Source organism: Labeo rohita, chromosome 7 (assembly GCF_022985175.1).
Source record: "Labeo rohita strain BAU-BD-2019 chromosome 7, IGBB_LRoh.1.0, whole genome shotgun sequence".
Lineage (NCBI taxonomy): Eukaryota > Metazoa > Chordata > Actinopteri > Cypriniformes > Cyprinidae > Labeo > Labeo rohita.
Genome location: NC_066875.1, coordinates 60,672,261 through 60,682,862, shown reverse-complemented (window position 1 = coordinate 60,682,862; position 10,602 = coordinate 60,672,261). Strand labels below are relative to the sequence as shown.

The following is a 10,602-nucleotide window of genomic DNA, read 5'->3' as shown; positions in this document are numbered from 1 at the left end:
TGCTTCATAATGTTTTAATATGATATAAAGCACTATGAAAGTATCCTGACAGAAGTGCACACCGCTTGTGTCCTTTATTCTAAGTGTTTTGATGTATGAAGTTAATCATACGACTACAGAACATTTAGAATAAAGCACACAAGTCATGCAGGTTTGTGTAATGAACAGAAGTTGATCAGCTGAACACAACAGACCAGCATTCTCAATACAGACTCCAAACACGTGACAAGAAATAGGCCTACCTGTCCAAATATGTTCCTCAGCAGGTTGGTCAACATCTTCTTCAAGACGTCCTCATTTCTTGCTTTTCTTCTTCATGGTCACGTCGCTGGATGCCATCTTGTGGAGAGCTGATTCTAATATAAGAATTTAAGAATAAGAATATAAGTGAACACAGTTATTATTGGGAGGTTTCTTATTTTTACGCTTTCTGTGAAATTATGTACAGCTGTAAATATCAACATAAATGTATTTCTAAATAGTTCTCTCACACACGTTTTTTTTTTTTTTTCTTTTCTTTTTTTTTTCTACCAAGTGTTTACCAAAGTATTTTCTATACAATATGTCACCGTTTTGGTCTTTTGCAAATTATAATAATAATAATAACTCCTATTTTGATTTCCAATATAGCATTTTTATTCATAAGAAAGAATCAGTCGTTGTCCCTATTTGAGGATCGGGTAAAACACGGTCAGAGGAAATGCAAATCTTGATTTCGTTATGTAAAAATCTGTTCATCCAGCAAACACAGGAACAGAATGAGGAAGCTTCTTCTATTGATTCTGATAGATATATAGACTTATATCGCACACTATAGACTTTTCTTGATATTCTCTTGACAATAATTTTTCTACAAACAAAATAACAGAAAGATCTGTGTGGATTTTTCAGTATGTTCAATCACCTTATGACCCTTTCACACGGGGCGCGGCAGGCGCTTCAGAGCGCAGTGGCAAAAGTTCAACTAATTTGAACTTTGAGCGCGGCGTCCCATTAAAATGAATGGGTTTGACAGCGCAGCGCAGCGACTTCCGCGTCCTGTGTGAAACGGCCACAGCGCAGCGCATTCCGCGTACGCATTCCGCGCCTCATAACAACAGAAAACACGGAAATATTATTAGCTTACACAAGATCATATCTAACATAATCACAGCGAATCTTAGGCGTATTTATTTCATCTGATGACACCTGTCTTATCAAGGCATAATCTTACTGGCGTTATTTTTTAAATAACTAATCATTAAAAAACGAAAGTAAAGCAGCAGGGAAAACCTGGAGCATGTTTGATTCTAAATGATTTTTGTTTTTGACTGTGTTGAACGCGTCTAATGGCTCGAATTCATCTAAACTGATTTACGGAGGAGTCTTTGTCTCGGTGAGTTTGTTTCCTCATTGAATGCGACAGTCCGATCGATTATGTCTGTCATGTCATTTAACTGGAAAAATCCCTCTCAGAGTTTTATTTAAATTTCAAATTCATTGAATTCATTTTTTATTTGAGTCTGTCTGTATTTTCACAGGAATGTTGGTGATTATTGTCGCTTTACTGGTGAATCACCTCACTGAGACTTATTCTGGTAAGAACATCACAAACACACACGCTTGGATGTCATTTAGTTTTATGCCTTAAATATTCCACACAATCCAGATGAGATCAACAAAGATTAATGTTTATCGAGTAACACATGTCATCAAATTATATTTCATGTATACACTGTTTGTCAATTTTATTTATTTTTACTTATATTTATAAACTAAACTTATTTTAAATAAATAGATTTACAGTCTACCACACTGTTTTTTTCGTTGAGCGTGTGTTTCTGTGTGTGTCAGTGTCGTTCACTGTAGTGGTTCCTGGTGATCCTGTAGTGGCTCATGTGGGATCCACAGTGATTCTGCCCTGCTGGATCAATCCTCCTGAGAACGCTGAAGCTCTGGAGATCCGCTGGTACCGTAATGAGGAGTTCAGCAACCCTGTTCTCCTCTATAATGATGGGAAGATCCAGAACATCCAGGAATGTTTCAGGAATCGAACCTCTTTGACTCAGAGGTCAGGTCAGTCTGGTGGACTGAAGGATGGAGACGTCTCTCTACGGCTGGAGAAACTCACATTTCAGGATGAAGGTTCATTTCACTGTGAAGTGAGTTTAGAAAGTTCATATGGCAGCAAAGCAGTAGATCTCAAAATCACTGGTGAGTCAAAAACAATTCAGTGTGTTTTCATGGATCTGCACCTCACTAAAGGAATAGTTCTCCTGTAGAAATGACTCTCCATCATGGTGCTCCAATCTCATATAATTTTCTTTCTACTAGTGTTTATCAAATCCAATAACAGTCATAACAGTCAGTTCATTTCATAGTCCAGATTTTCAAGTCTTTGTCATCCAGTAAGCACTGAACTTATTTTAGGAAAATTATGATGCCAAGCCTGGTGTGAACATATATGAACTGAACAGGAGCACAAATTTGAATGATATTTCATGCTGACTTTTTTTTTTTAGCCTAATTGTTGTAATTTCTATATTTTGCTATATATAATATAGCAAATACAAATATTAATTATGATTTATATATTTTACTCCCGAATTGATTGTCTCAGAACCATCAACTCTATGGAAGGCTCTTTTCTTCACCGTTCTCATCTTAGCTCTGGGTTTGTTTGGGCTGATTCTCTACAAATACAGAAACAAACTAACATGTACAAAAAAAGGTAGAACGTTTTTAAAGATTTTATCTTTAGTTTTTATATTTTATTCCTTACATCTGTTGATATTTTTTATCTGTTTTGCAGGAAAGAAGATAAAAGAAGGTAAAGAAGGTAAGTAACAACCTAATTTATCATCTGAACACATTTAGGAATCTGAACAAACTGCTGAAGTGACTCACTAACCTTAACAAACAGCTGCATGTGTGTTAATAAAAAAACATGGATAGAACAGGTTTGGTGAGTCTGAGTGGAATGTTGCAGCTGTAAGAGGAAATACATGGAACTACCCAAACCCAGCAGTGATTTCACAATCAAGAACAATTATAGCCAAATATATATGAACCAGGTTATTTCATACATCCAGATAGGGGTGGGCGATATGGCAAATATATCTTACCACTATTTTATCACGATTCTTTCTGAATGATGTTTTACTATTTTGCAATAGTGGTCGAAGATAAAAATCTTTGTCATTATTTTATCTTTGTTATTAAAAAATAAGAAAAAAGGTACACATTACAAATGCACATAATATACAATACACATAATATTTAATAAAACAAACTTTAAAACCAAGCATTTTGATTGGACGAACATTTCTTGGTTGTTAGTTCAGTTCGTGGATCTCTCTCCTAATGAGCTGAAGGTCTCAATCAGGTATGTTAAATAAGGTAGACGTGCAAAATGTGCAGAGCAGGGGTCCCCCAGGACCAGGATTGAGAACCACTGGCTTAGGCAATCTAACAATGGATGAAGAGAGCATTTATTATTACACAGTAGAGGAAGACGAAGCTGGGTATTATCGGCATATAGATGAAAAGAGACACCATATTTTTCAAAAATGGAAGCTAAGGGGAGCAAATACATGGAAACAGTAAAACACCTATTTGACAAATAAGAGCGAAACCACTGAAAAACCATACCACAAAGTCCTACACAAGACTCCAGGCGTGACAGAAGAATGTTGTGGTCAACTAAGTCAAATGCAGCGCTTGGGTCTAAGAACACAAGAGCCATGGGTTTCCCTAAATCTGTCATGAGAAATATGTCAGCACTCTTTACAGGGCAAATTTGGTGCTATGTACAGCTTTAAAACCTGATTTGCAAAAACTTCACTAATAGAATTACACTGTAAAAAATAAAAAACACAATTTGTTGAGTCAGCTCAAAATAATTTGTTACCCTGCTGCCTTAAAATTTGAAGTTCAGTCATCTAAAATAAGTTTATTCTATTTGAAATGTTAAGTTGTATTAAGTAACAACTTAGATATTTGTGTTTGCTAAACTTAACAGATGGGTAAGTAACCCAGCTGCCTTAAAATTTTAAGTTGATTCAACTCAAATATCTAAGTTGTCACTTAGTATAATTTAACATTTCAAGTTGAATAAACTTTTTTTGAGTTGACTGAACTTAAAATTTTAAGGCAGCCAGGTTACAAATTATTTTGAGCTGACTCAACAAATTGTGTTTTTTATTTTTTAGGGTTAAGGTTTAACATGTAATTTAATGAGGTTTACAAAGTCTGGAGTATTTGTGAAGCAAATAATCAAACCTTCCATTAATATTTTCTATTATTTTAGACTGTGAGAATACTATGGAGAAACTGACAAACAAAGAAGGTATTTGAAGAAGTTGCTTGTTCTTTGCTGTACTTTTATAAGAACTGTTAACTGCTAAAGTGACCAACTGATTAATAAATAAACATCTACACATACACTAAACAGCCATAACATCAAAACCATTTGCCTAATATCATATTGGTGCAAAATTTGTCGTTTTGAAGATGCTCTGGCCCACTCATCTAGCCATCACTATATGACCCTTGTCTAAGTCACTCAGTGTGACAGTTGATGGGTCTGTGGGTTCATTTTTGTGTGTTATGTGTGTTTCTGCATGGTTGGTCTGATTGGATGTTAGCATTGCAGGGCAACTAATTACACTGGTGAGCTAATCAGGCCTTGTATCTACACTTGTGTTTCCAGTCATCCTTTATCAGATCATTGGCTACGTTTACATGCACCCAAATAATCCATTTGTAATCAGATTGATGGTTCAATCAGACTGAAAACATTCAGGTAAACACCTAAAGCCGGGCTCACATTACAGGATTTTTAAAATCCTAACCGATTATGAAATCTGGCTGCAGTGCACACATAAGGAGAATCTTTGCAGATTATCTTCCCTGAAATTTTAAACGTGCACACACTACAAGATTTGAAATTTGTGGCGTATCACACACTACAAGATATTATTAAGATTATCATGATGGAGTGAGTGCCTCATGCGATCTTACTATCCAATGGACCGTACAGCAGCTGTTTTGCGGTTGCGCATTGGCTGTTGTGAAAGTACTGACGTAATCATTGCCGTGATCATCCCGATTTAAAATCCTGAATATCAAACATGTTTGATATGATCGGGGCGGCCCCGATTTGTGTGAGAGCAGATCGGGAGGTACAAGATTCAATCTTTGAACATCTCACATTACCAGATAATCCGCGCCGAACATCGGGCCCGATCAAGGTGCTCGACAAGATTTTTGCGCTGATTCTTGGGAGGGGAAAATCGGGCTAAAAATCCTGTAGTGTGAGTCCGACTTTAGTCGATCCGACTGAGCTTAGATTTAAGGGGGTGGTTTATTCGTTTTCTCATACGATTGAGAGGGCATATAAACACTCATTCGGATTAAAAAAACCAAAACCGAAAGGACTGCATATGTGCAATGACGCAGAAATAGCGTAATGACGTATGACGTGTGGAACGAGTGGTTCTTCCTTTTGAATAAAATGTATAAATGCTTGTCCTGTCATTATAAAACTCTCCTTTCAGTCGGCTACTATGAAGTGGAGCAGGACAACCACCCACCAGTCCTTGTTTCGGATTGTCCTCCACAGGCAACCCGTTTTTTTTTATTGCTTGATAGCTTGAGCAGAAATGGATAAATATTAATTCTGCTATTAAAAACAAATAAAGAAACAGTGCAGGAGAGTGGTTATTACGTGCAAACAGTGAAAAATTCTATAATTGTGCAGTGTGCGCATGTAAAAAAAACCTTTCTGATTTGACATATAAACGTGCACATCAACCCGATCACTTTATTTAGCCTTCATGTAAACACTACATTCAGATTCATCAATCAGAATGAATTCAGTCTGATTGAACCAAAAATTGTGCATGTAAACGTATCCAGTGTTGCTCAGGGCTTGCCATCTCAGTTCTGTTCTAGTGTTTCATCCTTTGTTCTCATTGTGGATTAGGCCTACCTATTGTTTTTACTGTTCCTGGTTGAGCAGTTCAAGCTTTGGTAATGCAGTTTGACGAGTTGTTTGCCCTGTTCTGTTCTGGTGAGAAAAAATGGTGTCATTCGTTTATGGCAAAGAGCTCTCTGTTTTTAACTTTGCAGCCACTGGCTTTTCCATCAGAGAAATCTCCACTGAGTGTCGCATGCTGGAAGTGTAATTGGAACGTGGAGGCATGGTGGAACATGTTTGTGCATGGGTTGGCTGACTGTATACAGAAACTGATCTATGCTCTGGAATTAGCATTTGCCTTGGAAGATCTGATTGATCTGGCTCTAAGAGTGCACATTCATCTTTAGCAGTGAGATCAACATTCTACGATAAGGTTTTGCTCCAGTGACAATGGACAGCCCTATTTCAGATCCCAAATCCATGCAGGTTGGCAAAACTCTCCCGGGAAGTGAACGACAAAAGGCTCATGGACTTCGTTTGAATTGAATTTGGGGGCAGCCCAGAAAGATTGTGGGTTTGAGTCCCAATTCCGGCAGGGATTGAGGGTGGGGGGAGTGAATAACCAGCGCTCTCTCCACTCTCAATACTGACTGAGGTGAATCCCTTGAGCAAGGCACCGAACCCCCAACTGCTCCCCGGGGGGCGCAGCGATAGCAAGATGACTGCCCACTGCTCGAATGTCCGCATGCTCTTATAAGGTAACTCCTTTGCCTGATTGCCCACCAACATTTAGCGTCCTGCGTCCTGTCGAAGCGTCCTGTAAACGCTGTTGGTCAAAAAGTGTGGCTTTTTATCTAAAGATATTCCTTGTCACTCCTTTTGTAATAAACGGCCCCAAATTAATTGATCTGCTTCTTGTCACTAAGATCCTTAGCTCATTGGCAGTCTGTCTCAAACTCTGTCCAGCATACAGGAAACTTTATTCCAAACTAAACCTATTTTTCATTCTCCCATTAAAACACCTGCCCCGGTTCCCCCAGTTAAATCAGGCCAAATGTACCTGATTCCTTTTTCTTTTTTCCCTATATCTACCCTTGTGTTGGCACTCATTCTTTGTCATCGTTGTTGCTCATGTCTTGCGGTTTCAGTTCTGTTTGTCCTTCGCTGTTTCTGGGTTCCCTGTGGCTCTTCTCATTGGCAGTTTGCTTCATCATCCCATTGCACTTTGAATCGTGTTACCAAACTCCACCACTTTATCATCGCAGGTCTACAACATTTAACCAACATAAATGCCTTATTTGATTGCATTTGCTATTGGATCCAGCTCCTTATTTTACTTGACATCTAGGTCAATTTTTCTTGTTTTAAAGACATGAATTCAAAAAATGAGTGTTCATTTGCTGTCTAATATTTGCTTGACAGGTGCCATTACAATGACATAATCAATGTTATTCAATGACTGTCAGTGGTTTTGATGTTGTGACTGATCAGTGTATGCCATCATTATTAGTAATCAAACAGCATTAATGATGAAAAAATAAATGTCACTCACTGCTTTTGAAAAATGTTATATTTTATAGTAAATATAATATACAAGTATTTAAACAGAGATTCTGTCTCTCTGTCTGAAATGGTTAATGTGTAATTTAATGTATTTAACAAAGTCTGGATTATTTGTAAAACACACTGAAAATTAAATTTTACATTCAAATCTTGTCTCATTTCAGTTTGTGAGGAGGAAACTACGGAGAAACTGACAAAAGAAGGTATTTAACGACGCTTATTCTTTTCTGTTTTATAAGAACAGTAACGGCTGAAGTGACCCACTAATCATTACATTATCAACATCAACATGCATGTTACAGCGGAAGAAAAATGTTCTGAAAGCATCAGTGGAAGTTACTTTATAAGAATAAAGAACCACACAATTATCTATTGCCGTTATTCTCCTTCTGTAGCAGACTTGTTACAGTTATTTACTGATACTGTAAATGTCTTCTTCTTTTTTTTACTTGTAGGCGACATAAATATAGAAGAACTAAAGAAACATGCAGGTATGACATCATCTCAGTTATATATAAATATATTTAATCATCTCAGTTATATATGCATATATGTGTAAATATCATCTCACACACAGTGATTAATAATTGTTGCTCATACATTTTCTCCTCACAGTTGATATCACTTTTGACAGTGAGCATTTACATAAAGGCCTGATTCTCACTAATGACTGTAAAATTGTGAGGGACGATCCAGGATATGATCACACTGGAGAGGGATTTCCATTGGATTTATGTGCATTTGGGGCCCAAAGATTCACCTCTGGTAGTCACTATTGGGAGGTAGATTTGGCAGTTGGCGGTTCACCACCTAAGAACTACTGGTTAATTGGTGTGGCGAAAGAGGGAGCTTTTACTGTAAGAGACAGATCTGCTTTAACTCCATCAAGTGGTTACTGGTTCCTGTGTTCAGACGGTCCTAATGGTTTTCACACCAACACTGATCCACCAGTTAAACTCTCACTGACACCGAGACCTGAACGACTGGGAGTTCTGTTAGATTATGATGAGGGTCAGCTGTCATTTTACAACATCAAAGAGAGTAAACATCTCCTGACCATCAGCACCACATTCTCTGAATCAGTCGTTCCACTGTTTAATCCTGGTGTGGGTGATAAGAGCATGCTTAGAATTCTGGATTGCCCAAAACCTGTAGAATCAGCTGAAGAGTCCAGTCAACCTTTACTGAGTAATAACAGCTCAGATGGCTGACTGACCACTGCAAACCCAATCAAACACACCTGAAGAATCTAACCAAAGTCCTCAGGATTACTCAAAAAGTACAGGTAGCTGTGTTTGATTGGGAATAGAGCTTAACTCTGCACACTCCTGAAAATAAAGCTTGCAAAAGGGTGTTTTCACAGTGCTGCCATAGAAGAACTAAAACTGGTTCTTCAAAAAACATTTCAGTTCAGAGTGAGGAACATTTTAAAAAATGTTTTTACAATAATAAAAAAAAAAAAGTTTTTGCTAAATGAAGAGGTTCCTTAATGTTAAAGGTTCTTCATGGAACCATCAATGCTAATAAAGTACTGGACCATTGTTGCTCAAATCCTACTGCATAACCTTTTTGAGCATTTTGATTTTCAATACTTTGCACTTTACAATAAGCTTCTGTATGTCTGTTCATGTAACAGATTACACTATTTAATTGTGGTGCTTGTAAATGAGTGACAATGTGCAACACTTTATGTTTTACTACCAAAATAAATGGTCATTTTTTGTCAAGGTTTTGGGGGTTTTTATTAGGGCCCTTAACATGCTCAAAAACTCTTGAAAATTGGCACACACCTTGGAATCTGTCAAGGCCATTAGGGCCGGGCAGAGGGCCGGACTGGTACACGGGCGTGGCAAGGGGACTCTACAGCGCCCCCTGGAATTTGAAGGGTCATATATCACACATACTTGCACTTACACAAATGAAACTCAGTACACATATAGAACTCATCAATCTGAACAACTTTCGCACTCTATGTCATTAGCTAATCCCAACAGGAAGTTGGTTATTCTGGGTTTTGTCAAAAACGCATGCTCTGGAATTTGATATACTAGTCCTAGGTTTTTTACCCAATTGCCACCAAACTCGGTCAACCTGATCTCAAGACATTGGGGATGAAAAATTGTGAGGGGATTTTTGATATCTCGAACGGTTTGGCCATGGCGAGGCGTTGAAATTATGGCGAGAAATGAGAAACAGGAAATGGCTAATAACTATTGCACACATTGTCTGATTCTGATGAAACTTCAGCGGTTTGTTTGTTGTATGATGCCGATCAGATAGATGTGACTATTAGGAGTCAAAGTTATAGCGCCACCAACTGGCAACAGGAAGTGTGTCTCTTTTAAAAATGCTTTGATATCACATGGTTATTTTTACCCGATTTGCTTCAAACTTCATCAGAATAATGTCAAAACACGGCCGATGAGAATCTGTAAAGGGGTCGTTGATACATTAAATGCTGTTGTCATGGCAACGTGTCAAACTTTAACATTTGTTTCCTGTGTTTTTGGGGCACTTAATAAGCTTAGATTTTCATGAAACTCAACACACACATCAGTATTAATGATAGTTAGACACTGGCAAAAGCTCATCAATGGGTGTGGAGGAGGCGCTCTATAGCGCCACCTTTTGTCAAAAGTGGGGGGTTAGTTTGAGCTACAGACACCAAACTCGGTATGTATATTGTTCTCATCAAGCCGGACAACTTTCTAATTTACATCCATTAGCTGCGACCAACAGGAAGTCTGCTATTTTGATTTGAATGTGGATTTTTGGAAAAATATAGCTGTGAATGAATGAATACTACTCCTACAAAAAACAATGAATTTACACCAAACTTTGTCAACATGATGCCAACATACTGAAGATGTTAAATTGTGAGCGGATTTGGGATATCTTGAATGGTTGATTTATGATGATTTATTAAAGTAGCAGTAAAAAAACATAACCATAACTTTAAAATGCAGCAACCAAACACTTCAAAAAAATTTACATACATAGAACTAGTCATTCTGAGTAATAAATGCTTAGTTCCATCGATATAAAATACTCTACTAAAAATAGAAAATTAAAAAACTATTAAACATCTTCTCTCACTCTAACTCTCTCACTCTAACTCTGTGTGGGGGGGAGGGGTGGAT

The 10,602-nt window shown here is 37.6% G+C and overlaps 1 protein-coding gene and 1 long non-coding RNA gene across 4 annotated transcripts in view; one reads left to right on the top strand and one right to left on the bottom strand.

Moving 5' to 3' along the window:
- Positions 1–220: 220 nt before the first annotated feature.
- The window catches only part of LOC127167910 (uncharacterized), a 19,104-nt gene continuing 8,722 nt past the window's right edge, over positions 221–10,602 (bottom strand). Inside the window, exons 4-5 of one of the 2 annotated variants that reach the window (XR_007828045.1) lie at positions 1,844–2,134; positions 221–356 (exon numbers count right to left, since the gene is read on the bottom strand). This is a non-coding gene — a long non-coding RNA (uncharacterized LOC127167910). Of the gene's footprint in view, positions 357–1,790; positions 2,135–10,602 lie in introns of both variants that reach the window. The other variant, XR_007828044.1, reaches the window with a different exon arrangement.
- On the top strand, positions 1,235–9,169 carry LOC127167909 (erythroid membrane-associated protein). Of its 2 annotated transcripts, XM_051114318.1 has the most exons (9): positions 1,235–1,375; positions 1,521–1,577; positions 1,834–2,193; positions 2,600–2,710; positions 2,792–2,818; positions 4,289–4,327; positions 7,627–7,665; positions 7,918–7,953; positions 8,078–9,169. In XM_051114318.1, exons 2-9 carry the CDS (start codon positions 1,523–1,525, stop codon positions 8,671–8,673), a joined length of 1,263 nt encoding a protein of 420 aa, XP_050970275.1. In that variant the 5' UTR covers positions 1,235–1,375; positions 1,521–1,522; the 3' UTR covers positions 8,674–9,169. The 2 variants fall into 2 exon arrangements, with proteins under 2 accessions (XP_050970275.1, XP_050970276.1); XM_051114319.1 differs by lacking the exon at positions 4,289–4,327.